We start from the raw sequence: 18,925 nt of genomic DNA on the forward strand, positions 1-18,925 counted from the left end.
CTCAAGATATAATACTTTTCTGGTGCCTCTGAGAATAATTTGTATGCAAGATCTAAAAGAAAACATGACAGTAGGCCTTAAGGTTGACTCATTGTTTGGTTGTCTGTTGGGAGGAAAGGTTTTGCATAGAAATTTATGCTGATGAAGATATTCTATTCAACTGTTCACAGGTGCCTGGTACGATATCTTTTCTAAAGACATACCTGTTAAAGTAAAACAGTGAAGCACACACTAATCTCTAATTATCCTATATTAAATTATTTTTTTCCTTTTAAGGAACTCTAGTATTTCTAGAAGAAGACAGGGCAATATTTCACATGTGCATTTAGCTGCAGACTTGCATTCTATATGGACCACTGGCAGCAGGAGGCCATAGCAGCTACTTTGTATTCTACTCACATAGGCTTTTCTTTATGATTAGAGGTGAGTCAGGTAAAAAAAGAAGTATAAAATAACTCTTCCTCCATAGAGTAGTATTAAGTTTAAATAAAACGATGAGGAAAAGCTTCTAGCATAGTTTAATATTTAAGTATGCAGTAAATGGAAGCCACAGCTGGATATCTTTATTTATTATCATCATATTAATCAGAGATGACCTTGGCCATGCCTTCCAGCCACTGAGGTGTTATTAGTAAATGTAGGAAAGCAAATGAAGATGTCAAGGGTAAAAGCTTTTGAATTCCAAAAGAGAAAGGAAGAAAGATCCCAAGCCAAGTACTGGTGGCTTGTGTCTGTAATCCTGGCTACTCAGAAGGCTGAGATCTGAGGATCATGGTTTGAAGCCAGCTCTGGCAGGAAAGTACATGAGGCTCTTATTTCCAATTAACCACCAAAAAGCTAGCAGGTATATACATGTGTGGGCATGCATGTGTATGTGTGCACACTTATATGTGCATATACATATATGCACACATATATGTATGACCTGGCCTTCTACAGTGGTAGGGGAGCTGTCTTTGCACCTGATAGTGGAGCTTAAAGTCCAGAGGGCAGGCAACTGGGAAGGGAAGATGAGGTTGATTTAGGAAGAACGAGAACAAGAGGACGAACAAACATGAGCTGGAGTCCCCAGGACCAAAGTGAGTGAGACACAGATCCTGTTCAAAGTTCTTGTGCTTTTCATGTCTGCCCTTGGTCAGAAAGTGAAGCACACACACGTGACCCAGGACCCAGAACCCCTGAAAGAAGATGTAGTGCTCACCCTCCATCATGCATGGACACTCCACAGATGCATGTACACTGTCTGCTGCTGCTCACTCCACTCTCTACCCTCTGAAACTGTGAGCATCATATCTTCAAGGGTGTCTATTTCAAGATGAAGACTTTGGTTCAGAGGTTAAGTCATTTGCTGGGTTCACCCAGTGTGGGGTGGGGGGCAGCGGAGTTGAGTAGACCTGGCTAACTGCCATGTCCACTCTCTTAAGCTCTCCTATGCCCCAACCTCCACAAAGGGTGATCAAGGAACAGCTTGCCACATGGGGCTTGAAGCTTGGTCTCTGAAACCACATTTCCTGGGTTGAGACTCTAGCACTCTTCTTGGTGAGGATGGCGTAGCCTTGGTTGAGCTCTATAGCCTTGGTTTCCTTCAATGTGCTCATCTGACAAATGGAAAGAATTATAAACCCTGTATCAAAGGGGCTATGTAGAGTCAGCAAGTTAATAGTGTGAATTCTTTGCAACAGTGCCCAGCATTTTAAGCATCACTTAAGCTGGGCTATTATTACCCCAGTTTGCTCAAGTCAGCGGATCTCTGGGTATCTGGTTGTGGCTTGTCATGCCCTCTTGGGTGCTGCTCCCCTCCCAAATTTCTAGGTGGGTGATTTTTTTGCCCTGAGGCTGTTCCATGAAGAAGCTGAGTCAGGCTGGCAGTGTGCATTTCTGCAGCATTTCAGCCTCCTTGCCTTAAACTACTAGCCCGTGCCTGCTTAGAACAATGTTTTAGGACTGCCTTGGCCCCAATATCCTGCAAGCCAATGGCTCGTGGTGTTTTCTAGAAGCAGGTGCTTTGGGGGTTGGGTCAGTATGATTGCTAATTGAGACTCTTGAGTCTGTGCATCAGTCTCTGACAGAGCCTCCAAGATGCTCTATTTTAGGCAGGTAGATGAGATGCTGGAGTGTGCCATGCAGAATGAGATGATGAGCTGTCCAATCACCCAGAGGGAAAGTAGTTCATTACCATGAAAATTCCAAGTATTCTAGGGAGTTGTTGGAGCAAGTGAAAAGCATTACCCCTCGTCCATCCTTTGAGCCGGGGTTACAGTGGCAGGAAAGTGAGTGAACAAGGCAGGCCCCTTGACTATTTGATTTCCGGCTATAGACTTAGGTTCCAGGTGACTCACCCGCTCAGCGCCTGTGAGTCTCCATTTCCTTCCTCATTGCTTAAATGGGAAATAGTAATGTGGGCTGTTGAGGAACTAAAGAAAGCCAGGTAGATCCAAGTAGTGATAGTACTGAAGATGCTTAGTCCTTGCCCAGAACTTGTTGAGGTTTTTGTGTCCTTCTGTCCCCACAATTTCAGTCCCTTTTAAGTAGACTTTCTTGCTATTATTATTTCATTATTTTCTGTACTTCACCCCCCCCCCCTTACTCTTTCCCTTTCTGTTCTTGCTTGCCATCTTCCCTTTATATGGGCCTTGCACTTCCTATTTTAGGTCTTCTAATTACTCCCTCAATAGCTTTGTGTTTTGGTTTTGGTTTGTTTTGTTTCTACTATTGGAGATATTTAGAGCAGACAAAAAGCAATCTTCTTGTGATGAGCCAGACGTCCATTATTTAAGCTCTGTGGGCCACAACGTTTCTGTTGCTACTGCTTGTCTCTGTCATTGCAGTATAAAAGTGTCCACAGATATGTAAGTAAATAAATGTGACTTGTTTTCTAATGAAACTTTATTGACACAAATAAGCCGTGAGCCAGATTTGGTCTGTGGACTAGGTAATATAGTTTGTCAACCCCTGGTTGACAGACATGGAGATTGAAGATCCCTTTCATTGACTATCCAAGGTCAGCTCCTGGACAGACAGCCTGATTCCAGTTCAGACCAAGCCTTTGGTACTTTGATAACTCATGGTCTGTTTTTTCCGCAGCCAGTTCCTCAGACAGGGAATCAAAATGGGACTGGAGGGCTGGGCATGGTGGCATATAGTTGTAACTCTAGCCACACATAAGACAAGTAAAAGAGGATCTTAGTCCTTTGGCTGAGGAGGTAAAAGCGTGAGACCCTTTCAGAAAGACAAAGTAAACAGCAAAAGACTGCGCAGGTCTCAAGTGGTAGAGCAATTCTCTATCAAGTGCAAGATGCTGATTTCAATTCCCAGTGCAGCCAAAAATTAAAGACGGATTAGAGAAGCTAGCCTGGGCTAATGAGAGTCTATCCCCCACAAAACAAATAGTGATTGATAAAGGTTACTTGGCTATGCTTAACTGAATCGCATTCGAGTTTAGAGGATTCTGAATGAATTCCTTTCAGGATTTTAAGTGGTTTCATCCATTCAAATCCTATTGATGGTTTTTAAGCAGTCAGCATTTGGTGGAACTTTCTAGCCATGGCAAGGGTATGGAAGCATAATGCCTGTAGGTGTGCTTTGCTTGGTTAGTGACTGGTCCCAGTGACCTCCAAATGAACTTGCAGATTGACGGTAACATGAGCCACTTTTCATCACTAAAGGGAAGAAGGCTTTTTCACAGGCCTGAGTTCATGGTGTGACTTTGCTGTTTGCTTCCTGTGTCCTACACAACCTAACTTCTTCCAGCCTCAGTGTTCTCATGCATAAAATAGTAATAACAATACCACATGTTATTGGGAAAGGATTTAGTGAGATAAAAATGTTTTAAATGCCTAGCATAGAGCAGAGTCCGTAAATACTTGTTATGGTTAGGAAAAGAAAATTCTTTGGCTGAGTTGGGAGTTTCTGCATTTGTGAATTGGGAGCAGAGTGATGTTTGCATTCAGTTTGCTTTGATGCCTTCTCAGGAGTGCTGGGCCCAGAGTCTCTGAATAGCTGAGCTGGAAGTTCTCTCATGCTCTTAAAAGAGCTGCAGCCTAGCTTGTGGATTTCACCAGGCCTTCAGCTTTCTAGGTCTTTCTGAATCTCATGGTTGTCTGGCTTGGCCAACCAAGTTCCTTTTCTCTTTCACTCGCACAGCTGACTCGTGAATTGTGGAGAGGCTCAGATTGGCCTCACCAGCCCTGATCATGCTTCCTAACACCTTTTGTTCCCTTCAGTAGAGATGGAGGGGGGAAAATAAGTAGATCATCTTTGGCTGAGTATTAATGGTTCATGCCATAGTCCTACCTATTTAGGAGGCTGAGTGTTGATGATTGCCAGCCCAGAGAAGGGAAGACCATGATGCACTTATTTTCAATTAACTACTAAAAAGCCAGAAGGGGAGTTGTGGTTCAAGTGGTAGAGCATCAGCCTTGAGCAAAAAAGTTAAAGCACAGTGCCCAGGCCTTGAGTTCCAGCACTAATACCAACACACACACACACACACACACACACACACACACACACACACACACACACTTCCTTTCAGTAAGAAAAGGAGCAAAGTTTAGAAGATTCTCAGATATTTCTACCCATGCAGACTCTTTTCCATCCCCTCAATTGGGAATCTAGCTTCCTTTTAAATACTAGTTATTTCTTTTCCCAAACCTAGCATTAGAGCGGAACATAATATGGCACCTGACCTTTTCAGTACTTTCAGAAGGACATTGCATGGGGCAGCCAATATTTCTATGTAGAAAAGATCCTTTGCTGCTCAAGTTATACCGATGGAGTCTGTTAAGCAATGTCATCTTGTCAAAGGCAAAGTAGCTCCCGGGAAGATGACAATAAAATGAGAAGGCCTCATGCATATACTACCTCAGGAAGTTATTTCCAACTCTTATCAACATGTCAGGCCAATTGGCTAGATTTCCAAAAGCTAATAATCATCCTTTACCTAGAAGCACTTAGCTGTTTAATATTCATAGGACATTTCTCCTAGTAATCATGGTAGCACGGCTGATTCACATTCAATTCCTTTTCCTTCAAGACACTAAATTATTTTTAGTTCTCTACTTTCTGAAAACTAATGTATAGAACATGAACTACTTTATGTTAAGTAGTTCTTTGGAAATTTACTACTAATTTATTTTCAGATAAACAATATGTATACAAAATGCCTTCTATTTACCCAGTTCTATATGAGGCACGGGGGCAGAGGACATGGTACCTACTCTAAGGTCAGATTTTCAGTGTTTCTACCCAATTCCTCCTGCCAGGACATACACCACCACCCGTGACCTGTATCACACAGCTCCAAGGACAAAAGGCTGGGTGATACCAACTGTTTATTTCTTGAAGATAATTATTTAGCAGTGTTTTAATAAACCTACATGAAATGTTTTGTCATCCATGGAGCACCAATAGAGTTCCAAGTTATCATCCAATTTAGATTTAATAATGTGACTGGAGCAATTCCCATTTTCTCCTCTGTAGGAGGTAGTTGTGGAAGTCAGCGTCGCGGGAGGATGATTGATGGGTGCAGTGAGTGGCAACTTTGCTTGGTAATGACAATGTACTTGGAGTAGCACCAGTTAGCATTTCCAGAGATGCATCCCATTTATATAACTTGTCATGTCCAGGAAATTGACAGAAGACATAGCTGGAAATAGGCTGTTGGAACATGCCTCAGAAAAGAAAAAAAAATCTGCTATCTTGATCACATTGAGACTCACCCAGTCAATTTCAGCTTAGGGAAACTTTAATAGGATCTGAAACCCTTTGCTGCTAAACAGAAAACAGACCAGGGGACATGGAATGAAACAGCGGATTCCAGTTCATTTTCTGGGGATGAAGAACATTGTCATTCATGGCATGACCTCCAGGGGCACCCTATAAAGCTTTGAAAGGGCACTATTATCTAGTAGTAAGAGTCAGCCTTGAAACCCAAGGCCTAACTACTATTCCTACCTCTGTTACATGAATGCAGACTATGTACCTTAGGGTGCATGATAGAATTTTTTGTGTGTGCCTCAACCTTCTTTATCACACAGGAACAATAATCATGCCTCCTGCATAGGGCTGTTGAGAAGATTTAACAAGATGAACTATCATTATTCCATGCCAGATATGCAGGTATCATATAGCACAGAGAAATGCAGTCTAATTTTAAAAACACCACTAATAGCCCTGAGATGAGTCTATTAACTTTATTTTTGGTTCTCATGGCAACCAGATAAGAATCCATCCTTGCCTCAAACACAATGACTGATTTGGAAGAGAACATAACAAATACGCAGGCAAGTCATTTCTCTGGGGTCAGGGAGACCTGGGGTACATTCAGCAATGCTCTTCCCCTCGCAGGTACACTCTCTGCATGCACACAGGCAATGTCACCGTCTCCCCCAGGCTTTGCGCCAGTGATTTTTCTCATCTCTAAGGGCATGCGGCTCTTTGATAGAGAGATATTTGCAAAGGGACACAATGTGTTTCTGTAGCTGTGATATGGGTCATATCAAAGCTATTGACTGAGAAGGAAAATAGTTTAATGTTATCTTTGGGGCCTCTGCTTCCAGCTGGTGTCAGCCTGGGATCCAGGAAGACAAGGGTGATGTCCCCACCGTGAGAAATGCCTGTGACACTCCTGTTGGATCCAGACTCACAGTGAACTTGACAAAGGGCAGCTTCTCCCTGGGGCAGAGTGTCCAGGAAAACACCTTTCCTGGGAATCTGCTAATGAGGAGGCCATGGCCCAGGGACTCAGAAAGAAAGAATTTAATCATTCCCCGTTCTTCTCATCTCCAAGCGAGCAGGCCAGCAGGTCGGAATGATAGCTATTCTGTAATGAGACAGAAGGTATTTCTCCCAAAGGCCTCTCCTCTGTGCTTGTTTGCATACTGTAAGATTTGAAAACGATTTGATCATGCATTCTACAGTTTATTTTTACTCACAAGTAGGATAAGCATCACCTCATGATCACTTCTGTCCTACAGGCAGGCTTTGTTGAAAATGCCTTCTCAGTTCTTTTTGAGTCACAGACATTTTTGGACTCTGCCTCAGAAACATGCATGGGCCCTTAAAAATTAGCTACCCATTTTTAGTACCCATAAATAGTACATATTTATATGTGTTACAAATAAATTAATTGTACGTACAAGTAGTGTTCAGTGTGATGTTTTCATACATGGCATTCTACCACTTCCTCTTCATTCTGACTTTTTCGGTGCTTAATTGGAGATAAGAGCATCATAGACTTCTATTCAGGTTAGCTTCAAACCACAATCCTCAGATTTCAGCCCTTTGAGTATGAGCCACAGGCAGCCAGCAGATTTATACTTTCGAGATGATTAAGTGAAGGGTTTTTTGTTGGAGGTTCACTGCAGACTGAAGACCAGGCAGGGTTCTTACTTGTAGTAAATAGAAATCTTAATTGGGTGCTGATGGCTCACAATGCAGTACAGGAGATGGGATGCATTCATGGAAAGAATGCGAGTTCAAACTCACATGCCTCTGTAAGGACACCTGCTGCTTCTGTGTGCACGCGTCCTCTGGGAAGCTCCAAGGCAGAAGCTGGGACCATGCTTCCCATCTCCGCCATGTCTGAGTCCATGGGCTCTTGTGAACTGCTACACTCTGTCTAGCAAGTGGGTGACCTGAGAAGCAGATGGCGCTGGAGCGCGAGCTGATGAGGGTGGGGAAGATGGCTCTGTGTTCACGCCATGTGACAAGGTTCTTGAGTGGTTGCTGAGCCCTCTCTGTGTGGTGAGGCCATGGTTGAGATCTTTGTCTAGAGGCAGCTGCAGGGCTCAGTGGTGAGCCTGGGACAAAGATCCTGGCTACCTAGACTCTCAGCTTAGTCTTCTAGACCTTCCAGAGATTGTATAAACCATCCAGAATCTTCTATCTGATAAATGCCTCAATCTAGTTAACCACCCAAGACAGACTGCTTTTCTATCTTCCTTCCTCCCTCCCTCAGGTCCTTCTTCCTTCCTTCCTTGTGCTGGTCCTGGGCTTGAACTCAAGGCTTGGGAACTGTCCCTGATATTTTAAATAATGCTTTGTAATAATTTTATAAGTCACATGATATTGCATTTTTATGTTGAAAGCTAATTAAATATGGAAAATATGCCACAATTTTTTAACTCTCTATGGCAAGGCTATATGTATCACAGTAGCTTCCACAGGGGAAAGTGTTTTCTCTCAGAGTCTTATAAGGTTTTGAACTTGAAACCTTGGACAAGTTCTTTTTTTTTTTTTTTGCCAGTCCTGGGCTCGGACTCAGGGACTGAGCACTGTCCCTGGCCTCTTCTTGCTCAAGGCTAGCACTCTACCACTTGAGCCACAGTGCCACTTCTGGCCATTTTCTATATATGTGGTGCTAGGGAATCGAACCCAGGGCTTCATGTATTAGAGGCAAGCACTCTTGCCACTAGGCCATATTCCCAGCCCATTGGACAAGTTCTTAAACAGCTCCAAGGGAGAATTATCCTGGAGGAAACAATACATGGCTGTAGACTTATTATTATTGATAATATTATTGCCACCAAATATTACCAGGTATCAATGAACAAATGCTTCATATGATTTGGTAAGATGCAGCTTATTGTTTATTAGTAATTAAGTTGTGCAACTTACCAGGAATATCAGGTTCTGAACAGAACTTCTAGATTGGATGTTGACTTACTGTTTAATTCTATTTCCAAAGCACAGTCATGTCTCAGAGGACAGGGTAAGGGGGGGTGGGGGAAGCTGATCTGACTACATAGAAGGACAGAGCAGGCAATCCTTTTATTAGGTCACTTAGTACTTTTAAAACAGGGAGAGTCAAGGTGTACAACACTTAGGAACTGAGCCTGTTCAAAAGGTCATTATAATATTCTTAGATAGGGGCTGGAAGTATAATGTCATACTAGAGTACTTGTGTGGCCTGGCATGTGTGAGACGATGGAGTCCATTCTCAAGCCAACAAAAAGAAAAAATACAACCTAACACATAAGTAAAACTTGGGTGATGCTAAAATTCACATGGGGAGATACTCACTGTCACTCTAGGTCATCAAGGTTGACTTGGAGAGCAGGAGTTTCTCAAATCTTTGACTCAGTCGTCATACATACAATGGGGCTGATAAAGGTACAGGGTATTAGGACAATTGGTTGGCCATCCTCTGTGACACTGATGGCCCTGAGAACAGGGCTAGATTCTCAGCAGCTTGCGGGAAGGGAGAAGGGCATTCAGGGTAAAGAAAGCTGTAAAGCTTTGGAAGTGTTAACACACCTAAGAATTGGAGAATTACAGCTCTGGCTGGGAGGAAATCACTGGGTGAGAATGACACCCTTGTCAGACACCTTCCAATGTGACAGTGGAAGTAGATTCTTTCTGTGGCTTGTGATAATGCCTGGGATTTGCATTTTGTGTTAACTCGACTTCATTTACATAATGCCCTATTATCAAGAAATCGCTTAGATGTTGTCTAAATTGCCCACCTTCTCTGGCTGACCCCAAGGCTGAGGAAGTCAAGGCAAAGAATTATTATTTGGCAGGAGGCAGAGAAATCTGATTGGACATTTTGCTGTGTCAACATGCATTTTAAAATCACAATTTAAATCACAGATACCACAAGAACTCTTGAGAAAATTTTGAATCCTCCATGTGCATTTTTCTCAGAGACAAAAAATTTTGCATGCTTCATTTTTCATATTTTCCAGTTTATGTGAGCACATGTGCATGAATTTCCTTGGTAGAGGTGGTGCCCAGCTAGTAACATTAATGTAAATATGTGTCCGAAGAGAACTGCACATCAAAAACCCATCTTAATGTAAACTTCCTTAAAATCCAAGTCTTATTAAACAAATCAAATGTTCTTTGATAATTAACTCTTTGAATCTCTTACATAATAGGACAACAGTGCTGTTCCTTCAAAAGGTGTTGCAAAGATTAAATGCACACCCGCCCTAGAGACTCCTCTTTTTCTTTCCCATCATGAATATTGCTCATTAAAAGCAGATTTTTTTAGGTATTCATGCTATGCAATAGTTATTGTTTCAAACAGGAAAGTCATGTAATCGTGTGTGTGTGTGTGTGTGTGCGCGTGCGTGCGCATGCGTGCTTGTTGATCCTGAGACTTGAACTCAGGGCCTGGGTGCTGCCCCTGAGCTTTTGTGCTCAAGGCTAGTGCTCTACCACTTGAACTCTACCACTCTAGCTTTTTTGGTGGGTCATTGGAGATAGGCGTCTCACAGGGTTTCCTGCCCAGGCTGGCCTTCTTAATCCTTAGATTTTAGCCTCCTGAGTTAGCTAGGATTACAGGCATGCATGCATGCACTGCCAGTGCCTAGCTCTGACTTTCATCATTTGGACAATTCTGTAGAGAGAGGGAAAGAGTCCAGGAAGAGGGTTTGGAAAAGTCTAGAGAAGAGATGATGGTGGGACAGCTGTAAGTAGTAGCAGTGGAGAGGGAATGAAGTGGGCAGATTGAGGATTTAGGTGGGGTGGGGGGTTGTAGGACCACCAAGCTTGATGAGGGATGAGAAAAGAAAACAGTGGTGTCATTGACTGAGATGAGAAACTCAGAGGAGGAGAAAACTCTCATGTCTTCTTTCTTTTTTTCTTCTTCTTTTTTTTAAATTTCCCATTCAATGAGACTTAAGGAAAGGAAGCACTCAGCATTTACAAATACCCAGTCTGGAAGTCACCAATCATATTTATAAGATTGACACATGGGCTGGGAATGTGGCTTAGCAGTAGAGTGCTTGCCTAGCATGTATGAAGCCCTGGGTTCGATTCCTTAGCACCACATAAATAGAAGAAGCCAGAAGTGGCACTGTGGCTCAAGAGGTAGAGTGCTAGCCTTGAACAAAAAGTAGCCAAAGGACAGTGCTCAGGCCCTGAGTCCACGCCAAGTCCCAAGACCAGACCCCCCCCAAAAAAAAAAAGATTGAAAGTGTCAGTAAGGTACTGTGATAACACAATCCTGCTGAGCGTATCTATCCAAAGGATGTCTAAGAGACACCTGTACTCCCGTGTTCATAAGAATCAAGATTCAGAATCTACCTACATATCAACCAGTGGATGAATAGACAACGAAAATGTGGCCATATATGGATAATGGAATATTATTCAGCAATGAGAAAAGCTGAAGTCCTCTCATTTGTACTGTGGAAGAACCTGGGAGACATTATGTCAAGCAAAATAAAACAGACACCAAAAGAGAAAGATTGTATCATTTAATTTATATGTGTAATCCAAAAAGTTGATGTCTTAGAAATAAGGAGTAAAAGGAGAGGGTGAAGGAGAGGATGGTTACAATAAATGAATTCATATCCACAAATCAGCACAGAATCATGAAATCCTATCAAATTGTTTTACAAAGGGGAAAAGAGGGTAGTAGATGAAGTGAAGTTGATCAAAGCATATTGTATGCATATGTGGACAAACCAAATAAAGCCTAATTAATATATGCTAATAAAGAGAGGAAAAGAAAGGCATGGAATAGAGCAATCATTGCTAGTGGCTTGAGTAGTTGAGGGGTGAAGAAATGTTGGATCCAAAATTTCAGTGAGTCAAGTGGAGTTGTAAAGACTCTATTGTGCAACAAGGCCAATATAATAATTTATTGTATTCTTGCATGCTGAGAATGGATAGAATGGATAGGCACTCCCACTACAAAAATGTGTATTGGTCATTTAAACATTCCATGATGTTGACATACTTTAAAATATTACGTGACAAAAGTAAATGCATATAACTATCTATGTAAAGTATAAAATAAAAATATGCTACCTAGAGTGATGCTAAATATACAGATATATGATATCAAATATGATAAGACTAAATTGTAGTACACTTGGCTCTTCCCATTGTCCTTAAATTTCTAATTTTGACACAAAGGGGACATTTTCAGAGTATTTTTCCTTGATAACCACCAAACTCAGTGAGTGTGTGTGTGTGTGTGTGTGTGTGTGTGTGTGTGGGTGTGTGGGTGTGGGTGTGTGCCAGTACTGAGGCTTGAACTCAGGGTCTTGCCACTATACCTACGCTTTGTTTTGCTCAAGGCTGATGGGCACTACTACTTGAGCCACAACTCTGCTTCTGGCTTTTGGCTGGTTAATTGGAGATAAGGGTCCTACGGACTTTTCCTGCCTGAGCTGACTTGGAATTACAATCCTCAGATCTCAGCCTCCTGAGTAGCTAAGATTACAAGCGTGAGCCACCAACACCTCTGAACTCAATTTGATAAGTATGGAGCAGCTATGGCCTCTGGGAAGGTGGGCTGAGTGGGACTGGGGAGGGCACTGAACAAAGTTCAACTGGCTCTGCCAAGAAGCTCCAATTCTGTAGTGCTGGGAGTCAGGTCAGCTTGTTCATGAGACTCATCTGCGTTTAGAACGCATGTGACTAAAAGATGGAAGAATACGTTGCTCTTTAATACATGGAAGAATACATTGCTCTTTAATGCATCTAGAAATCTAAACATGAAAGATGGCACCCTTTTGCCACCCACTCCCTCCTCATTCATCACCTGAAACAGTGATCTCTGGGGCTTTTCTCTTAGACAGTGTAATTACTTTGTAATGAAATGTTAATGCCATGTTCTATTCTTAAAGTCACTCATTACAGTGATGAAGCAATGCCTTAATGGAGTTACTAAATTTTCTTCTAAGTCATTCTTCTTTTAAGATGTTATGTTCATCAAATGAGCATGTGACTTTTGGTTTGTTTGTTTATTGTTCTTTTTTTTTTTACAAACACAGGACGATCTCAGCCAAAACTCATCATCAGGCTGTTAACTTCAACATCTTTGAGGGCATGGTCTGCCATGGGGTGCCTCTTGTGACTATCTCCAGAGGCAAAGTGGTGTACGAAGCTGGAGTTTTCAATGTCATGGCAGGAGATGGGAAGTTTATTCCCCGCAAGCCATTTGCTGAATATATTTACAAACGAATCAAGCAGCGGGACCAGGTGAGTGGTGCCCCAGTAGATTAGTATTGAGTGGGCTGGACTGTCATCCGATCCTGGGTATCTGGGTTATGGTGACAGTATTGTCCCAAAACACTCCATGGTTTAACATACTCTTGTGTGTCTGATGGGAGATGTTGTAGACAAATGCTAATTTTGTAGGGACACATCTCTAACCCTAACTATTGGAGAAGTGGAGACCAGGGGTTTTGCTGTTTAAGGCTAGCCCAAGCAAAATGCTCCTGAGACACCCCTCCCCCATCCTAGTCGATAAAATATCAGGAGCTGTGGCAAGTATCACTCCTCCCAGCTACCCAGGAAGTATATATAGAGAATGGCTGCACAAGGCTGTTTAGAGCCCAAAAGCAAGCTTATATATGAGAAATAATAAAAAGAAAAGGGCTGGGGGGGGGACATGGCAAAAGTGGTAGAGTGGCTGTCAAGGACAAGGCCCTGAGTTCAAACCCCTGTACTGTTCACACACACCCAAAATTTTTCTTTCTTTTTTTTTTTTTTGCTAGTCCTGGGGCTTGAACTCAGGGCCTGAGCACTGTCCTTGGCTTCTTTTTGCTCAAGGCTAGCACTCTACCATGTGAGCCACAGCGCCACTTCTGGCTGTTTTCTATATATGTGGTGCTGGGGAATTGAACCCAGGGCTTCATGTATACGAGGCAATCACTCTTGCCACTAGGCCATATTCCCAACCCCCCCCCCCAAAAAAAAATTTCTAAAGAGACTCAGTAGATGAATGCATTTCTCTTTGTCAATAGGTATCTATTAAGGCCTTCTTCATGTTTTCTCCAGCAGGTTAGGGCCTTTGGGGGCCTCTAGGCAATTGTGTTAACCAGGGTTCTCTGACATATCCCGATGGTAGAAGGATTTTTCATAGGTGAGAAGAAACGGGAGGGAGCTGGAACAACTATGGGAGGTGTGGCCTTTGTGTAAACCCTGACTGAGTTCAGAGTTCAACAGACACCTCTGTTCCCTGTAGATGAAAGTGTGAAAGGTGCTATCTCATGACCACCAGCCCATGGTGGAGATTTGGTAGAGAGATCTAAATATGAATTCTGCTTTCTCTTCCACTTTCTTGCTACATGGCAAGTTCCCTATCCTTGTTGGGATGTTTTCTCCTTTGGAAATAAAAACATTTCCTTCCTAACAAATTATGTGACTCAATATTTTTTTAAAAATATGGTAGGAAATGTGAATTCTGTCCTTTTGCTTTCTCATTTTGGTGACCAAATCTCCAACGAAGGCCTCCATGTCTGTGTAACAGTTCTGTGTTATAAAAGAGACAATTTGTTTCATCTAGGGCTTTCACGTTCTTTTACTTTATGTAGAGTTCTAAGTGGGCTTTAAATTTCACTCTAGTCAATATAGTTAAATATTGGAATTTTCAAGAGTGAAAACAAAATCTGTTTCTGGATTTTTGGAGAACAGTGGTAGCTCCATGTTCTTTCTTCATCCAATGTCACAAAAATAGACCAGGCTGCACGTGTGGGCCTAGGAAGGGCACACGTTCCGCACATTCTGGTGTTCTGCCAGCGGCTCTCACTCTTGTTCTTTGATAGACAGACTTTGTCACTGTTGATTGCTTCTAAAGCTTCCCTCTCTTTTTTTCTGGTTTTCAAATGTACATTGCTTTTTCTCCAGCTGTTTTTTTTTTATTCATATCACTTAGTTCTTGTAGTCTCTTTGATTTCTCCTCTAATGTCTTGTGAAAATACTTTACTTTGCTTTCTCAGAATCAATCACATAAGATTCCTCCATTAAAAAACAAAACACTTCCTAAAATGTTGCATAGCTAAACAAATGTTCTTTCTTCCCCCCCCCACCTCTTTTAATATTTTTAGTATTGGAGATCAAACTCAGGGAGATATATATATATGCCTGGCAATCATTCTACAACTAAGTTACATCCCAGTCCTATGATTCCATATATACTATATTTCAACTGAAATAGATTATGCCTAAAACGCTGTGGAGTTCATTGATAAATGTCAATCCTAACAGGCGACTGGTGGGTGGTAATTGTAAGGAGCTTAGCTGTTTTGAGCTGTAGTACTGATTAAATGTGAAGCATGCATCTAAGGGCTCTTTCACTGCCCTGTCTGAAAAGGCTATCTTATCTCCCTCATTTCACAAGTAGAAAACTGAACTTTCAAAAAAATTGTGAAACTTCTAGGCACTGGCGGCTCATGCCTATAATCCCAGCTGCTTGAGAGTGGCTGAGATATGAGGATCCTGGTTGGAAACCGTCCATTTGGGAAAGTCTGAGACTTTTATCTCCAATTAACCACAAACAACAACAAAACCACACACACACTTACACACACACGTAAGAGCTCAGGTGGTAGAGCACCATGCTTACCAAAAAGTTAAGGGACTGTGCCAGGCCCTGAATTGAAGCCCCAGAAAGTACATGGAAGACCAGGACATGAGCCCCAACTATCTTGACTCCCAAAATTGTATAGTTATGCAATAAGCTATAGTGTGGTTGAGTTAAATAAAGTACTAAGAAAGAAATTAGTATTCAATTTGGGAAAGTCTGAACAAAAACCATAATCTTTATTACAGATTCAAAAGAAAGTGGTTTGTCCATGAGGCTCTGGAAAGTAGACTGAAGGAATTATAAGGAGTAAAAACAATTGAACAGGGTGATAGATGTGACACAGAGTATCCTGAAGGCCAGAAGGCTCTCAGTGTCAGTTCCAGTTAGTCACCACCGGAGGCACTAGACTAACAGGGAAGCTCCTGAGGGTCTATTTAAATGATGAACTTGTCTGAGGGGAAGTGTTTAGGGCATCAGAGGTTTCCAAATGACTGGTGTCGTTAGTTCTTTTCAAATTATTTGGGTTTTGCTGGCAGAATTTATGTCTACATCATTTTTTATGTGTTGCCTATCACTTGTAAGGTAGTCTAGTACACTGTTACTTTAAAAATAATAATAGATGACAATTTTTATTACTATACATTGTTTTTAGAACTAAATATCTGCCAGGAATTATATTACTGGCCTATAATCATTATTGTAGTTAATCTCTACATTCACATGAAAGAGACTGTCATTCCCACTTAATAAAATAGAAAGCCAAGTCTCACAAAAACTAAGTAATTTTAAGTGGCTCTGTGGCTCAAGTGGTAGAGCGCTAGCCTTGAGCAAAAGAAGCTTGGAGACAGCATCCAGGCCCAGAGTTCAAGCCCCAGGACTGTCAAAAAAAATTAAGTCATTTTACCTTGGCTAAGAAATAAACATAAGAGCCAGGATTTACAATGAGGTCTTCCTGATCCCAGTGTCACATAAGATATCTGCAGAGAAAAGAATAGAGGAAAAATAATTGTGAAATCCAAACTTCATTATTTTAAAAAAGATTTTTTAAAGGTTCTGGAAAAAATAACAAATGAAATGAGATTTGAAAGTTTCTGGAGATGTTTCAGACCCCTCTCCTAATTAAGCAAATATAGAATAGAAATATGACTTATCAGGAATGCTAGATTTTAAATTCCCATGAAGTTATCAGAATTGTTTCCTTGGTTTTCATATAAAATATTCAACATTTGGGGGGGCTGAGAAGGTAATTCAGTGGTGGAGGGTTTGCTCTACCTGTGTAAGACCCAGCCTGTGTAAGACCCAGCATTTAAGCCTTAACCTCCCAAACAAATGAAATTAAAATACTTAAACTTCTTTATGGATGAGGCTAAGAATTTGAAGGCAAGAAGGAATGATCCATAATGTATAACCTTCTCATCTGTTTTCCTCCTCCTGAACAATAATTACTTACAATTCTGAATGCTCAAACTCATGCACTATAGAGCTATGACACTGTTTCCCTGCTCCAGAGCTCCACAGATTATCTGTCTCCTTCAGGTGCTATCTGATACTTACATGCCATATAATGGGCATTTGATGAGTTAATAAAATAAGAATGAAAGGACCAAGGCAGTGTTTCCAGAGGAGAATAGAAGGAAATTTAAATGAATGTGCTCAGAACATTGATCCTGCTCCATCCTAGATAGTAGTGTTGCCTATGAGCTTGATTCTTGTTTATGATTTTATTATTTAATAAAATGTATAGGCATCAAGCAACTAAAACTATTATTGGGTGGTATAAGGTATTTCAAAAGAAGTAATAGCCATCTTATCCAATTTGACAGTTTGGGAGAGTTGTTATTTATTTTAAAATTTAGATAGCTGATACTTAGGGAGAAATTTTTACATCAAATGATAGGACATCAAACTGATTAATATAGCATAATAAAGCATTCAATTTTAAATAAGGCATCACTTAAGGAAATTTTGAAAGGAAGGAAAGAGTAACAAAAAGAAATGAAAGTAACAGAAACTTAGATATTTGAACAGATTCCTAAAAGAACAAAGTTACATACCATTAATTCCTTACCAAATATTATATAGCACTTCCAGTTGAAATGGATTTTATTTCTGGAATTTTGAAAGTGTGGATCTTCCTTAAGTTATCCTCTAAGTCATCTCTTTTCCTCTTTCTCCCCCTAGCCATACTAACTTCAAACTTAGGTAGGAAATACAGATCTCATTAGATTTTATAGAGAACCAGGCACAGTCTGGTGGGGTAGTATATAGTTTCAGAATACTAATGATAAAGCTTTCAAACTGGGTTGTATCTTTTCAGTGATAAGTGTAATTTGCCTTCTAGATAAGATAAAATGGAGTGGGTGACTGATTTGGTCCTTGAAATGAGTATTTTCGATTTTTGAGATAACAGTTTGTCAATGCCTTGCTCAAAGTGGTAGCTCAGAAAAAGTAATTTAAGACATGTCACTGATGGCCATATAGATGTAATTTTCTCCAATCGATGGCTAATAAGAAGAAAAGGGAATACCTATGCTGGAGCCAGCTCCTTCTGCCCACAGGAGACACTTGTGTGTATCTCTGCACTCAAGTCACTTCCGTAGCTTGAACACAGATCTGGTGGGAGTATTTACACCACAGAAACAGGCAAGCGCTATCAACTAGTATTTTAAGGATGATGAGAAAAGAAAGGCTAGGGCTAGGTGTTACCAGAGCGCTACTGTGTTTAAGAAACTTCCTAAATACAACTTGAGCCTGAAATCCAAAGTGCTCCAAAAACGATCCGTTTTTTGAGCCCAGACGTGGTGGGTGAGAGCACTTCAGTTTTCAGATTTGGGGATTTGGAATGTTCAACCAATGAAGTCTATGCAAGTAGTTAAAGGTATAAAAAAGAAAATCCTTAACACTTCTGGTCCCAAGCATTTTTGTTAAGGGATTTTTCCACCTATACTCTCTCTTTTTGTTTTATCTAATAATTCAGAATTCATTTAGAAAATACTTATTGGACATGAAGTCAATTTCAGTTATAAGGCTCAGTCTCATAAGAACCATGGAAGAAAAGTAGGATGGTATTCCTATTTTATAGCTAAGGAAATCGGGGTTTACCTCTGCAGCACCTTAATCACAATGGTTAATACTTCCACTCTTCAAGGAAACCAGACACTGCCTGCATCAGCCTCGCAGGCAGTCAGCAGCAAAACTGCAGACCCAACCTGGACCATTGGCCCGGAGACCTGTAAGAGTCCCTGTAACCAGGGGACCAAACCACACCCCACTTTATAACACGGTCCTGGTATCGGAGCAACCAGGAAGTCATTGCTTGCTAGACAATCGGAGACCTGGGATCTGCCCACCAATGACAGTTGGCCGGCAAGAAAGTTTAGCCTAGAGATCAGATGCACAATGAGGCAAGACAGAGGAGGATGAGGGAAACTGCCTCTACCTAGGCCAGGCTAACTTATACAAAGAAGAAACCAAGCCAGGAGAGCAGAAGCAGATGTGGTAGGAAGGGATCCAGATTCCTCAACACTGATTACCTGGGCCCAGTTACAAACAGAAAGTCATCCATACATAGGCCAAAGGAGAATGGGCCTCCCAGCCCTGGGTCATCATATTTTCTTGAGCATTATGATGGTATTCATTCAGTGCTCTTCTCCA

The 18,925-nt window shown here is 41.4% G+C and overlaps 1 protein-coding gene across 6 annotated transcripts in view; it reads left to right on the forward strand.

The window, feature by feature from the left end:
- The window catches only part of Dpys (dihydropyrimidinase), a 78,364-nt gene that overhangs the window by 54,750 nt on the left and 4,689 nt on the right, over window positions 1-18,925 (forward strand). For all 6 annotated transcript variants that reach the window (XR_007212757.1, XR_007212758.1, XM_048358427.1 and 3 more), the window contains exon 8: window positions 12,735-12,942. Coding sequence is in view for 4 of the 6 variants with exons in the window: in XM_048358427.1 (XP_048214384.1) it covers window positions 12,735-12,942 (208 nt within the window). In the remaining 2 variants the exon portion in view is untranslated. The remainder of the gene's footprint in view (window positions 1-12,734; window positions 12,943-18,925) is intronic.

This window comes from Perognathus longimembris, chromosome 12, assembly GCF_023159225.1.
Source record: "Perognathus longimembris pacificus isolate PPM17 chromosome 12, ASM2315922v1, whole genome shotgun sequence".
NCBI lineage: Eukaryota > Metazoa > Chordata > Mammalia > Rodentia > Heteromyidae > Perognathus > Perognathus longimembris.